Source organism: Littorina saxatilis, linkage group LG17 (genome assembly GCF_037325665.1).
Source record: "Littorina saxatilis isolate snail1 linkage group LG17, US_GU_Lsax_2.0, whole genome shotgun sequence".
Lineage (NCBI taxonomy): Eukaryota > Metazoa > Mollusca > Gastropoda > Littorinimorpha > Littorinidae > Littorina > Littorina saxatilis.
Genome location: NC_090261.1, coordinates 17,938,218 through 17,952,790, shown reverse-complemented (window position 1 = coordinate 17,952,790; position 14,573 = coordinate 17,938,218). Strand labels below are relative to the sequence as shown.

Below are 14,573 nucleotides of genomic sequence, written 5' to 3'. Positions count from 1 at the left end.
CGGACGAACAACCAATGGATTGCGGGGGTGATTCAGTCGGGGTTTCGGCTCCCCTGGCAAGGGGACAAAGCTCCTTTGACTCGGAAACCGGCTGGTTTCCAATTTCCAGCAAGACCAGAGGCCGAGGCTGCTATTCAAGCAGAAGTGCTTCTTCTCTTAAGGAAGGAAGCTATCGTAGAGGTTCGAGACTCCACTTCTCCGAGGTTCTACGGGAGACTCTTTGTAGTCCCAAAGGCGTCGGGGGGGGGGTGGCGTCCAGTCTTGGACCTCTCTCCTCTCAATTTGTACTTGAGGAAAATTCTGTTCTCTATGGAAACGCCAATGTCTGTCAGGGAGTCCCTACGTCGTTCAGACTGGGTGACTTCCATAGATCTCACAGACGCGTATTTCCATATTTTAATCCACCAAGCAGACCAGAAGAGGCTACTGTTTGTTTGGGGGGACAAGGTGTTTCAGTTCAGGGCCCTTCCGTTCGGTCTCTCCTTGGCCCTGTGGATATTCACCATGATCATTCGTCAGTTTTGCGGGATAATCAGAAGACAGGGTGTCCAGTTACGGACCTATCTCGACGACTGGTTAATTCTAAACCAATCTCGGGAAGTTTGTCTTCTCCATTCTCAGCTCGTTCTCCGCCAGATTGAGACTGGGGTTTTCGATCAATCACGCAAAATCAGAACTGGTCCCCTCGCAGACTTTCCTTTATCTCGGGATGTTCTTCGACACCCAGGAATGGACTGTACGCCCCTCTCTGCGGAGGATAAACAAGCTGCAGGAGCTCCTGCTCTCTCTGATCGACAGACGGTCCGCCCCTGTCAGGGTCTTGGCTTCAGTTTTGGGGCAAATGGAATATATGGCCACGCTCATCCCGTTGGGACGCGTTCACAAACGCCCATTCCAAGCCGCACTGAAAGAGTCATGGGACCCAGCGGTTCAGGGCTGGCAGGTGTCGGTGCCGATTTCGGATTGGTTTCGGACCACCACTCAACAGTGGCTGCAAACACCCTGGCTGACTCAGGGTGTACCGATTGTTCCACCGTCTCCGGAAGTATCGCTCTTCTCAGACGCTTCCCTCGAGGGATGGGGGGCGCATCTGTCCAGTCACATGGCCTCAGGCCAGTGGTCTCCGGACCAAGCTCTCTGGCATATCAACCTGCTGGAGCTGGAGGCGGTTTTCCTCGGTCTCTCGACCTTTCTGCCCCTTCTCAGCGGCAAACAGGTTCTGATACATACCGACAACACTACTGTGGCAGCATATATCAACAAGCAGGGCGGATCTCGGTCCCCCTCGCTGTCGAACAGAACGTGTCAAATCCTGATTTGGTGTTCGGAACACAACATCAGCATTTCAGCGATTTATCTGCCAGGAAGGTTGAATGTTCTAGCGGATTCTCTAAGCAGGGCAAAGAAAGTTCTCCATTCAGAATGGACGATCGCTCATCACGCTCTTCTGCGCCTTTGGGCGCAGACAGAGAAGCCTCTCATCGATCTCTTCGCTACTCGCTTCTCGAGGAGACTGCCGATGTTTGTGTCGCCCTTCCCAGACCCAAAGGCCTGGAAAGTGGATGCGTTGTCAGTGTCCTGGATAGGACTCAACGCGTACGCATTTCCTCCGATCCCTTTGATCAACAAGGTGCTGAGAAAAGCGGAGTTAGAGAGGCCCTCGCTCATTCTAGTGGCCCCTCTGTGGCCATCCCAACATTGGTTCCCGGACCTCTTGCGGTTAGCCAGCGGTCCGCCCATTCCGCTCAATCTCATTCACGGCGAACTTCTGCAACCAAGGACAAGCGTTCCTCACGCCAACCCTCAGTGGCTCTGCCTTCACGGATGGCTACTGTCCGGGAATCTTTAAAGCGCTCTGGTGCGTCTGACGCAACACTTAGCATGGTTCAGAAGGCTCACAGGAAGTCCACGTCTTCGGTGTATGCTTCACACTGGTTGGCATGGGTCAAATGGTGCGAGTCCAACAGGCTGAACCCCGTTGCGCCAAGATCGATGCACGTGGCAAACCATCTCTCATGGCTCTCTGCACTGGCCTCAGGCCAGTGGTCTCCGGACCAAGCTCTCTGGCATATCAACCTGGTTGGCATGGGTCAAATGGTGCGAGTCCAACAGGCTGAACCCCACAGTAGTGTTGTCGGTATGTATCAGAACCTGTTTGCCGCTGAGAAGGGGCAGAAAGGTCAGGCGATCTGCTATTTCAGCGACGTTGAAGCAACTTGGTCACACGATCTCCCTCGGCGGGGTCATTTCTAGTGTGATTAAGGGTGCCACGCTGGAGGCAATTAAGTCTACAACAGTTATCCCATCTTGGGATCTCTTGTTGGTTTTAGAGTTTTTGAGATCACCAATCTTGGAGCCTCTGTCAGAGGCCAGCTTGTCGAACTTGACACGTATTTTTTTGGTTTTTTTTGTTTGCTTAACGCCCAGCCGACCACGAAGGGCCATATCAGGGCGGTCTTGACACGTAAGGCAGTTATGTTAACACTACTGGTGTCTGGCAGACGCGGTAGTGAAGTACATGCGCTCTCCGGGTTATCTAGAGATATTTCGTTCGAACAGGATGATTCCGTCTCTCTACGGTTCGCGCCGAGTTTCTTAGCAAAGAATCAGAAACCGGATCAGCCGTCTCCGATTATACATATTATGTCACTGAGTCAAATCTTGGCCCCCGGAGACCCCGATTTTGCCAATTGTCCGGTTCGAGTTCTCCACGCTTATCTTGCGCGCACAGCTCGCATTAGAGCTCCGGAACAAAAATTACTTTTCATTTCTATTAATACCACGAGAAGTAAAGATATTGCTCGTTCGACGTTGGCTCGTTGGTCTTCCACACTGATCACACAAGCGTACCAGTGGTGGGAGAGAGAAAGGGGGGGACAGTCAGTCCTTCCCTTAGCTTCGGCAAGGACTCACGAGGCGCGCGCCTGGGCGTCTTCTATGGCGGTCCTGCGCTCTGGCAGGATCTCAGAAGTCCTGCGTGCAGCCTATTGGGCGTCTGAAGACGTCTTTTTAAACTTTTACCTGAGGGACATTGCGGCAGTCCGTCTGGACGGCAGCTGAGCCCTTCCAGCCATGGTGGCTGCTGGTCAAATACTGGCTCGTTCTTAGAGTGAGTATCCCACCTCCTTTATAAGCAATCTGCTATATATGTGAGTTGACGTAAGAATATGTAATTTAATCGAAAATTTTAAGAGTAAATTTTCATTTAATAAATATACTTACTCAACTCACATACCAAATACCCTCCCAGCCGTCCCCGCAAACTTTTATGTTTATAAGGGTTATGTGTTTCAAGGGAGAATGAAGGTCATCGGTACAAGCCTGTGATTGGCTGAGGTACCGGTAGGGGAGGTAACTAGCCACAGACTATGCCCTGGGCATTTGTTTTTGTTTGGTGGGTTACCTTCCCTGTTACTAGGTTCAGTACTGTTTCAATGTCTAATCAACAAACGGAAGTTTATTGCTATATATATATGGTCATAGGCACAAAATGGCGTCAAGTCAGAAAAAGTGATACAACCTCCGGAAAAAGTCTCTTGTTGATGCTTCTTTTTTATTTAAAATCGTGAACATGAAGAGCATTGACGAAGAAAGACCGGCACGCTTGGCCTAGTGGTAAGGCGTCCGCCCCGTGATCGGGAGGTCGTGGGTTCGAACCCCGGCCGGGTCATACCTAAGACTTTAAAATTGGCAATCTAGTGGCTGCTCCGCCTGGCGTCCGGCATTATGGGGTTAGTGCTAGGACTGGTTGGTCCGGTGTCAGAATATTTTGTGACTGGGTGAGACATGAAGCCTGTGCTGCGACTTCTGTCTTGTGTGTGGCGCACGTTAAATGTCAAAGCAGCACCGCCCTGATATGGCCCTTCGTGGTCGGCTGGGCGTTAAGCAAACAAACAACATTGACGAAGAAGGTATTTTTCTCGGCTCGGACATGACTCTGTAGCGTGTGGTTCACGTGTACGGAATATAATCGATGTTTTGTTGGTGATTATTGACGGTGATCTCTTGCAATTCTGTGACACCTAGTACAGTGTGCTCGGCAAACTTTCGCATACTGTCAGATCACTGTCCAAAATATAGAAAAAATACGGAGATTCTATTCTGAAATGGTCGGTCTTTCACTTGCAAAGTTTGAAGTGCCCCGAAGTTTGCCGAGTCGAAGCTTACCGGAAGATTACCATAGGCTAGAATGTACGTCGTTCTCTGTCGTGATTTTCCGGCCGAGTGTATTAATGAGCCGACATTCATTCTCAACTTTCAGAACAACAAAGTTTTTGTTGATTTTCGATGAAAAATCATTCTTCTGTGTGAAAATGAGTTTAAAACACGAATCCAATGATAAACAGCGGTACGGGAAAGGTTTTTCGGCCAACTGCATGATGCGTCGTGACGCGTTAGTTATGTACTATATTTTCTTCCGCGCATGGACTCGTTTCTACAAGGGGTGTGAACAAACTTTGTTTACTGTTCTCCAGCATGTGTGAAGTCTGCGTTTGAAACGAACGAGAAATAAGAGAACACAGGAGGTAAGTGTTTTGTCGTGATTTCTTTGAAATGTGTTATGTATAAGAATAAAAAATAACACCCAAACACCAAAATGAAATAAATATTTCGGAGTAAAAACTCCTTCTTCAGTAATGGAATCAAAACAAACGATGACGTAAAAACAGAAAGGAAATTACGTAAGAATACCAATGACGTCATTCTAAAAATAGATAAAACACGTGCAAATTTGCTATTGTTCTCTCTCTCTCTCTCTCTCTCTCTCTCTCTAAAGTAAGCAGTAAAGGTAAAACTTCATATGTTTGCAAGCACATACACTTGAGCACACTCACTCCCACACGCACACACACACATACTTCCAGGTGTTGAATGCGATCCAGGGAGCTAACATGTTACAAGGCTGATAAGTTTATAGCCATAGGACACTGTTTATCTTGTTGATAGCGTCAAAAGACGTTACTCTGCTGCGAACAACAAAGGGATAATTATAGAAAAATATCCAAACATTATATCCGCGAACAGCCTCGCAATAACAAATACAGAGGGCAGCAACAGTCAATTAGTCAAACACATTAAGTCCGTCAGGGAAATTGGTCTGCAGCTGATGTCTCCAGAACCTTTCTCTTCTTTTTCTCAAAGCAATGTCTTCTGCATGGATTTTTTCTATGGCTGTGCATTGCATGTCTGCTAGTGTATGTCCAGGGAGATTAAAATGTTTAGCGACCATTGTATCTTCTCGTGTATATTTTGATGTACTGTCCGTGTGTCCTGCATGATCTTTGTAGTGTTTGATGTTGTGCCTGTGGCCATAGAAACGTTTTTTAAGTGTCTGTCCAGTTTCGCCGACATACTGACATTTTTTGCATTTGCCACAGTCAATTAGGTAAACCAAGTTGGTTGTGTCACAGGACATGAAAGTTCTGATATTGTGTGTACCTCTATTAACAACACTGTGGAATGTCCTCGTCTCCTGCAAGTGCCCCCCGCACAGCACACACCTCCCCCCACTGCACCTATAGCACAATATTTTAATATTTGTACACCTATATACAATTGTTATGTACACAATGATGGTAAGTTTTATCAATTTTGTAAGTCATATTGCTGTTTGAGACGTGTTTAGTTTGTTTGTAACGATGGTTGAGTGCAAGTCGAAAATATCCCGCGCTAAACGAAGTCTCCGATCTGACGCACAATGAAGAAATTTTATTTTGATTGTTCAGATACGAAGCTGTTGTCGTGATGGATAACGTACGATGCATGGTTAAGCTAATACAAATAGAATCTTTGTACAAATAGGTGGAAAACATTACAATTTTGATTTCTTTTGTTTCTGCGTTGAAAGGGACTTTCTGACGGGCTAGGAAATCGGTTGAGAAAGTACGGTGCGATGTTCATAACGTCACATCATGAGATTACTGTCTTCGGGCTAGGCACGGAATATTTAACATTTTTATCAATGATTTTCTTTGATTTTTGTTCTTTCAGACTTGTGGTTCATTTTTTTGTTGTTCTTTGTAAATGACCGGGTTATGAGATTCAGACTTTTCTCTGTGGGATTCGTGTTTTCTTCCATGACTGCGTGTTCATAACGTCACACTCCTTTAGTTTGAGATAGCTTGTCTGGCTGACGTGTGACATTATGTACACGTTATTGAAATCTTGTTCTGAAGGCTGTGCAGTAGAGAGTTCTTTACTACGATCAAATCTTGTTCTTTTTTGCTAAAAGAATTAAAAGCTGAGCAGTAGATGACTGCATTCAGCTGTTTTTATGACCCTGAAAATGTTCATAACGTCACGTCATATCGTTTTGCTGTGATGATAGCAGATAGTGTAAAATCCAAACATTATAGCGAGCATTTCAGAAACTACATGCATCTATAATTGCAAATCGTTTTTTCTTTCAGATCACAAAAGCTACTGCTGAGGGAGCCTTGGAGGTCTTCCTGGGGGGAGAATTGGGCTTTGGGAAGAGAAAATGAGCTCCAACATGTACAGGTTTTTTTTATACCCGTGTGCAACATCCTGCGAGTCTTCAAGGAGGACGACTACATGATTTCCCTTGAACACTGGGCTTTTATTTACATGTTTGCTGCTAAATCTTTCTGGAGGCATAGCCTACATGAGACTTATGGCTGAGACCAGACTTTTTTTGTGAGCTTAAATTTTTTTATTTACACATCCTGTTTTAACCATCTTCAGAATTGATAACTTATTTCACAATCATATTACACTTAGACTTTTTCATGTATTCTTGTTCCTATGTCTGTTGAGAAACAGTGATCATTTCCCAACTGACAAAATCTAAGTGAGCAGTACTCACCAGCACTCAATGCATGAAAGATAATCTCCTGTTGTAATGTTATGTACACATTCTCATTTTTGACTCACATGCGAAGCAAAAGTGAGTCTATGTACTCACCCGAGTCGTCCGTCCGTCCGTCCGTCCGGCCGGCCGGCCGGCCGGAAAACTTTAACGTTGGATATTTCTTGGACACTATTCAGTCTATCAGTACCAAATTTGGCAAGATGGTGTATGATGACAAGGCCCCAAAAAACATACATAGCATCTTGACCTTGCTTCAAGGTCAAGGTCGCAGGGGCCATAAATGTTGTCTAAAAAACAGCTATTTTTCACATTTTTCACATTTTCTCTGAAGTTTTTGAGATTGAATGCCTCACCTATATATGATATATAGGGCAAAGTAAGCCCCATCTTTTGATACCAGTTTGGTTTACCTTGCTTCAAGGTCAAGGTCACAGGAGCTCTTCAAAGTTGGATTGTATACATATTTTGAAGTGACCTTGACCCTGAACTATGGAAGATAACTGTTTCAAACTTAAAAATTATGTGGGGCACATGTTATGCTTTCATCATGAGACACATTTGGTCCCATATGATCAAGGTCAAGGTCACTTTGACCCTTATGAAATGTGACCAAAATAAGGTAGTGAACCACTAAAAGTGACCATATCTCATGGTAGAAAGGGCCAATAAGCACCATTGTACTTCCTATGTCTTGAATTAACAGCTTTGTGTTGCATGACCTTGGATGACCTTGACCTTGGGTCAAGGTCACATGTATTTTGGTAGGAAAAATGTGTAAAGCAGAAGGTCAAGCATGTGAGTCGTATGGGCTTTGCCCTTCTTGTTCTTGCATTTTCTGATGATGATCTGAATTTATGTTCCAGGGCTGCTAGTTGCTTTTTTATTTGTACCTTCTGTGTGTCATTTGTTTTTTTTTTATAATTTCTGCCTTTGTAGGTGTGCATCTGTTTAAGATACATCACTTAGAATCGTAGCTGTCACAGTGTGGCGTTATGTACATATGTATTTTTCCCTCTTATCTCTTATCTGCTACATGTGTTATCTTGTTTTTTGATTTAAAATGGTAACTGTGTCCCTTTGCTACTAATTTCTTTCTCAGATTTGTTGATTGCAGTTATTGTGGCACCATTTTTAGCTGATATGGGCACTTTCATCCTCTGACTTTGCGTGCCGTTATGTACACATAGGTTTCTTTTGCTGTATAGTGGATTTATGGTGGTTTCATCCACAACTTTTACTTCTTAAGGGTTCTTCTCATTTATTTGGAGATGTCCATACATTTGTTTGCCTGTTGGGTCAGAATGTTCTTGTTTTAATGTATCTGTTTTGGTTATGTCACGCTGTGATGTTATGAACAAAGTTTGACTGCTGCTGTTTTGTTTTAATTGTCTAGCCCCTATAACCGGATTTTGCTTGTTTGCCACTTTAACTTCATAGTTGTAAGCATTTCTAACTATATTTGATGTTGGTTTCATTTCGTTTGGTTTAATTGTTGTTTTAATCTCGATTTTTTTAGCAATTATTTACGGATGAAGTGAAAAAGGATGTTATTCCTTTCATCCTCTGTGGTTACATTTCTCCTTGCTGTGGCTGTCTGGTGTCTATCTCTTTTACATGGGTTTTGTACTGAGGGGTCAGAAATCGTCTTTTGTCACCTTTTTTGTTGCATTTTTGTGATATGATGTGACGGTTATGTACACAATGCTCTAGTCGGGTGTAATAATGTTAGATTTTTGTTTTTGGTGTTGTTTTGATATTTAAAGTCATTTAATGTGTTTTTTGAGTCACTTGAGAAAAAGTGACTCTATGTAATCGGTCAGTGTTAGTCTGTCCGGCCGGCCGGCCGGCCGGCCGGCCGGCCGTCCGTAGACACCACCTTAACGTTGGACTTTTCTCGGAAACTATCAAAGCGATCGGGCTCATATTTTGTTTAGTCGTGACCTCCAATGACCTCTACACTTTAACGATGGTTTCGTTGACCTTTGACCTTTTTCAAGGTCACAGGTCAGCGTCAAAGGAAAAATTAGACATTTTATATCTTTGACAAAGTTCATCGGATGTGATTGAAACTTTGTAGGATTATTCTTTACATCAAAGTATTTACATCTGTAGCCTTTTACGAACGTTATCAGAAAAACAAGGGAGATAACTAGCCTTTTCTGTTCGGCAACACACAACTTAACGTTGGGCTTTTCTCGGAAACTATAAAAGTGACCGGGCTCAAATTTTATGTGAACGTGACTCATTGTGTTGTGAATAGCAATTTCTTCCTGTCCATCTGATGCCTCATATAATATTCAGAACTGCGAAAGTGACTCGATCGAGCGTTTGCTCTTCTTGTTTTGCTTGGGTTATGTTTATTTTCTGTCATAGAGCACTTGTAAGGTTAAATAAAGTTTGTGACGTTGTGACAAGTTATGTACATATGCCGGGATTTAAATTTACTAGTTTGTTAAAAATAAACTTTTTTTGAACTGATAGTGTGTTTATGAGCTTATAAGTGTGACTGGATTTGTCTAGCCTTTCTTTGTGTGTCTCCTTTTTAGGCTAAAAGTTTTCCTGAGCATGTCACGGTTTTAGACTCCTTTTCATGCCTGTGTACATATGTGAGTTGAGTAAGTATATTTATTAAATGAAAATTTACTCTTAAAATTTTCGATTTTTCTTTATTTTACCTTAAAAGTGGGGGTTACCCCCTATACAACGAAGCGAAGCGCCTTATAGTCCCAAAAGTCTGGTACTCCTCTTCCGCCTTCTGATCACACAAAGACAAGTAGTTTCATATGCCCAATGCTGTGAAGGCTTTGTTTACAGTTTCATTTCAGCTTAATTTTCCTACTTTCCTTTTCCTACATCACACATGTTTTTATTGTCACAGATCTTGGGGAAGCAGTGCTGAATGTCCTGGGTTGTTTAGTTCCCTTCTTGGAACATGATCTTCTGGATTCTCTGCCATACACAGTGGCTTCTACCCTTGCTATCTTTCCACCAACATTGCACAAAGACACCATCGACCTGCTCTGCAGTTCTTTGTTGCCCATGACACTCGGTGAGTTCTCCTAGTGTAGTTTGCCGTATTTTGACTTTACCTGAGACATGTTTTTTTCAGTATGTTGAATAATGTTGCCGTATTTTAAGCAGCCCAATTAACTGAGGGATAGGGTGACAAGGAAGATGTTTGAACAAAAGTTATTTGTGCTGTACAGGCATGAAGCTGCTATAGACACTGAGAAGTATGAACAGTGGAACCCCCGAAATAAGTTCCCCTGATTTGACTTTCACTTTTAAAGACCTTGTTTTCTTTTTGTTGTGTTCACATGTTCTCTATAAATTGCCTCATTTAAGACTCCCACCAATTTAAGACTACATTTTCGCAGATGTTTTAAGTGTTACAAGGTGACGCAGTAGTCTCCCTTTCACATCAGCTACTCTGCACTGACAGTGTTGAGTGCTGGCCTTCAGCATGGGCTATTTACAGTAGCTTGACGTTTCTTGTACGTCGCCGGATAGACACCTGTCAACTGTAGAGAACTGTGATGGGGTCTGGCTGCTGTTGTCTTCTCGTTTACTCTTGCGAACCTTTGCATCCACATATCAATTTTGATTGGGCTATTAATTTAGCTTTAAAACCTCTGCTTTTTGACTGACTTTGCCTCCAAAGTTTATTCTTGTGCTTTATGTACTCGTTTACATACAGATAGAGTGATATTACCAGAAAGAGTGTAACAAGCCATACTCCTAGTCCTAGAGTAAAGATAGTGCACGTTGTCTACTGTGTTTCCATTTGTTTCTTTGGGCATCAAAAGAAATAAAGAGGGAGAATAGTCAAATGCAAAGATAAAAAAAATCACTTGTGACAACAGGAATAAGATCAAACCATTAGATTGAGAAAAGCGTTATGTTTGAATTGTGTTTCTTTTGACATTGTTGGTGCTTCTTTTAGGTTATGACGGTTGTGCTGAGCCCACCTATGCGAGTGAGTCTGCTGCTGCCATCATAACAATGGTGTTTCAGCACACAGAGAATGGAGGTGAGCTAGGCTGGTGTCAGTTTTATGCTGTCTGTTTATTAATTAATTAATTAATTAAACTTGTGTTATGTTCTGAGAATGAGTGTTTTCTTTGTGTGGGCACTTGCATCAGTGCAGTGCTCTCCGTTTCTGCTGAGGTTTGATGCAAAAAAATTGTAACACTCTGGTGAAGAAAGTTTTGAATGAGCGTTTCTGGGGTGATAACGCGAGACAACTCCTGTGATCTTGCCGCGAGGTTCCGCCTGTTACCATTGTCTTTTTACCGTTTAAATTGCACGACTTACACACGAACTGTTACCAAAGCGACATATGCTATTTGGGACCAATGCATGTTTTTTTCCTTTCGTGTGTGATCTTGCCGCAAGGTTCCGCCTAAACCAGCCGAAAGAAAGAAGGGGCATAACCTCACCAGAACCGCCCATTAAATTACATATTCTTACCGCAATTCTCATAAATGCATTGACCTCAATCTCACATGCTAGATGTCGAAAAACTACTCAAATTACCTGCCCTTGAAAGGGTGGTAACCAAGCTAAAAACAGATGCCATAGCCGTTGCTATGCCCTGAACCCACTTGGTTACCCATAACCCACCGCGCACCACGTGAGCGCCGGCATCCGGAATAATTAATAAATTAAACGAGACTACCTAGGTGAAGTTTAATTTGAATTATTAGGAGTATAGTGATGGGAAGGAGCAATCACATGAGATGCAATGCGCGGGAAACCAGCCAGTATTTAGACGCGATTGACCTCCTGAAACACGAGACTACCATGGGTGGGTATCATGGAACCAAAAGGAGCCATGATGGGAGGGCATGTGATTGCTCCTTCCCATCACTATACTCCTAATAATTCAAATTAAACTTCACCTAGGTAGTCTCGTTTAATTTATTAATTATTACTCGCATAGCGATTGGTCAGAACCAATCACATGAGAATTCAGAGAGGAGGTCAAGAGCATAAACACAAAGTTAATCAGCAATACTGATTCAAAATGTATTCAACTTTGGTTACAAAATTGTCCAAAACAGATTGGCTCACACTCTTCTGAGACACTACAGGTTTGCAATAAAATTTGCTGAAAGTGCTCTTTCTTGCCCAACCAGCAGCATTCATAATAGATTCCAGAGGCACATCTCTGCTGAAAGCGGCAGATGCAACTGCAGTTCTGGTGCTATGAGCAGCAAACTTAGTGATATCAATGCCTGATAATTCAAGAACAATCTTGATCCACCTGGAAATAGTGTCACGGGAGATGTGTTTATGTGGCTTCACATATGCAATGAAAAGTTCTCTCCCTTCCCTCAGGGACTGTGTTCTTTTCAAGTATTCCTTTACATGCTCTACAATGCATAATTTCTTGTTCACAAAACTAGACACAACTAAAGGTTGTACATGCTTGCCTGGTTTAGACTGTTTTAGTACTGAGCTGTAAACAAAAGTGCATTTGTCCTTCATCACTTTTACATCATTCACTTGTAAAGTATGGAGGGTTTGACCCCGCTGTCCCGATACCAAAGCCAAAAGCATGACGAGTCTCAAAGTAAGATGCTTTAAATTCAGTTTCTCCACTTCCGCCCAAGTTTCCAAATATTCAACAACAGTGTCAACATCCCAAGCCTCTTGGTATTTTGGCAGTGAAGGCCTATTCTCAAACACTCCTTTTACAACCCGGCATACAACTGGATGACTACCCACAGAATGATAATCAGAATTATTATCACTGAGAAACGCAGATACTGCGCTACGTGCCAAATTTACAGTACTATAGCTGGCTCCGGCTTTGTACAGTTCAGCCAAGAAATTGGCCAAGTCTACATGTGATGGGCACACCACACTGTTTTCCACTGTAAATGTATGCCACTTCTTGATGTAAGTGTTATATGCTTTTGTATTAGGCCTCCATGAGTTCATCAACAAATCCACAGCATCACTGTTCATTCCTTGTTGCTGGTATGTCTTCCGCAAACACTGCAAACTAGCAGATTTAGTCTCTTCTGAAGAATCAAGGAGTGAACTGCCCCTGGTTGACTGGGAAGATGTAGTAGTCTGGTCCTGCAGGATAATCGCACTGGAGGAGCAATCAGCAGTCTCTGGATCAAAGGGTACCACACCTGCGTAGGCCAGTCCGGCACCACCAGCACGCCCACAGCCTCGTCTCTCTGTATTTTCTGCAGCACTGCTGGGATCACACAAAGGTGGAAACGCATAAAATACAATTCCGTTCCAAGACATGCTAAAAGCATCAATGGCTACCGCAGCCGGGTCAGGCCTATACGCCACATACCTCGCCATCTGGGTGTTCAGTCTGGAAGCAAAAAGATCAATTTTAGGGCACACACCTAGTGTACACAATTCTGATTGCAGCGCAGTACTATCCAGCTTCCATTCAGCATCCATATTGATGTGCCGTGATTCACGATCTGCAACCACATTCTCCTTTCCTGGAATATGAGCTGCACTGATCCAGACATCATTCTGAATGCACCAGGACCAAATGTCAAAGGTTACTTTATTACAGTCATCTGAATGACTTGTCCCCATGTTTTGGATACAAAACACAGCAGTTGTATTATCCAGCATTAACCTCACGTGTTTGTTCTGTATTTTCCCTTTGAAACACTGTAATGCCAACAATGCTGCTTTCAGTTCCAGAACATTGATGTGAGCCTGTGATTCAGTAGGCAGCCACTGGCCCCCTGAAGGTACCCCTTCACACTGACATCCCCAGCCAGTCAGACTGGCGTCAGATGTGATCACAATGTCAGGCTCACTGGGTAAAATGTCATTGAAAGCATGAATCACATTATCCACCCACCAAGACAGTTCCTTTTTGACTCACATGCGAAGCAAAAGTGAGTCTATGTACTCACCCGAGTCGTCCGTCCGTCCGTCCCCCCCGTCCGTCCGGACGGACGGACGTCCGGACGGAAAACTTTAACGTTGGATATTTCTTGGACACTATTCAGTCTATCAGTACCAAATTTGGCAAGATGGTGTATGATGACAAGGCCCAAAAAAACATACATAGCATCTTGACCTTGCTTCAAGGTCAAGGTCGCAGGGGCCATAAATGTTGTCTAAAAAACAGCTATTTTTCACATTTTTCCCATTTTCTCTGAAGTTTTTGAGATTTAATACCTCACCTATATATGATATATAGGGCAAAGTAAGCCCCATCTTTTGATACCAGTTTGGTTTACCTTGCTTCAAGGTCAAGGTCACAGGAGCTCTTCAAAGTTGGATTGTATACATATTTTGAAGTGACCTTGACCCTGAACTATGGAAGATAACTGTTTCAAACTTAAAAATTATGTGGGGCACATGTTATGCTTTCATCATGAGACACATTTGGTCACATATGATCAAGGTCAAGGTCACTTTGACCCTTATGAAATGTGACCAAAATAAGGTAGTGAACCACTAAAAGTGACCATATCTCATGGTAGAAAGAGCCAATAAGCACCATTGTACTTCCCTATGTCTTGAATTAACAGCTTTGTGTTGCATGACCTTGACCTTGGGTCAAGGTCACATGTATTTTGGTAGGAAAAATGTGTAAAGCAGTTCTTAGTGTATGATGTCATTGCTAGGTTTAGCTGAAGGTCAAGGTCATGTAAAGGTCAAGGTCAAGCATGTGAGTCGTATGGGCTTTGCCCTTCTTGTTACTGTAAGGTGACAGTTCCATTTTCTGATCAAAATCACCTCT

The 14,573-nt window shown here is 43.3% G+C and overlaps 1 protein-coding gene across 3 annotated transcripts in view; it reads left to right on the top strand.

Moving 5' to 3' along the window:
* LOC138952778 (protein unc-79 homolog) overlaps nt 1-14,573 on the top strand; it is a 294,903-nt gene that overhangs the window by 22,668 nt on the left and 257,662 nt on the right. For all 3 annotated transcript variants that reach the window (XM_070324505.1, XM_070324504.1, XM_070324503.1), the window contains exons 4-5: nt 9,711-9,881; nt 10,776-10,862. In XM_070324505.1, coding sequence (XP_070180606.1) covers nt 9,711-9,881; nt 10,776-10,862 — 258 coding nt within the window. The remainder of the gene's footprint in view (nt 1-9,710; nt 9,882-10,775; nt 10,863-14,573) is intronic.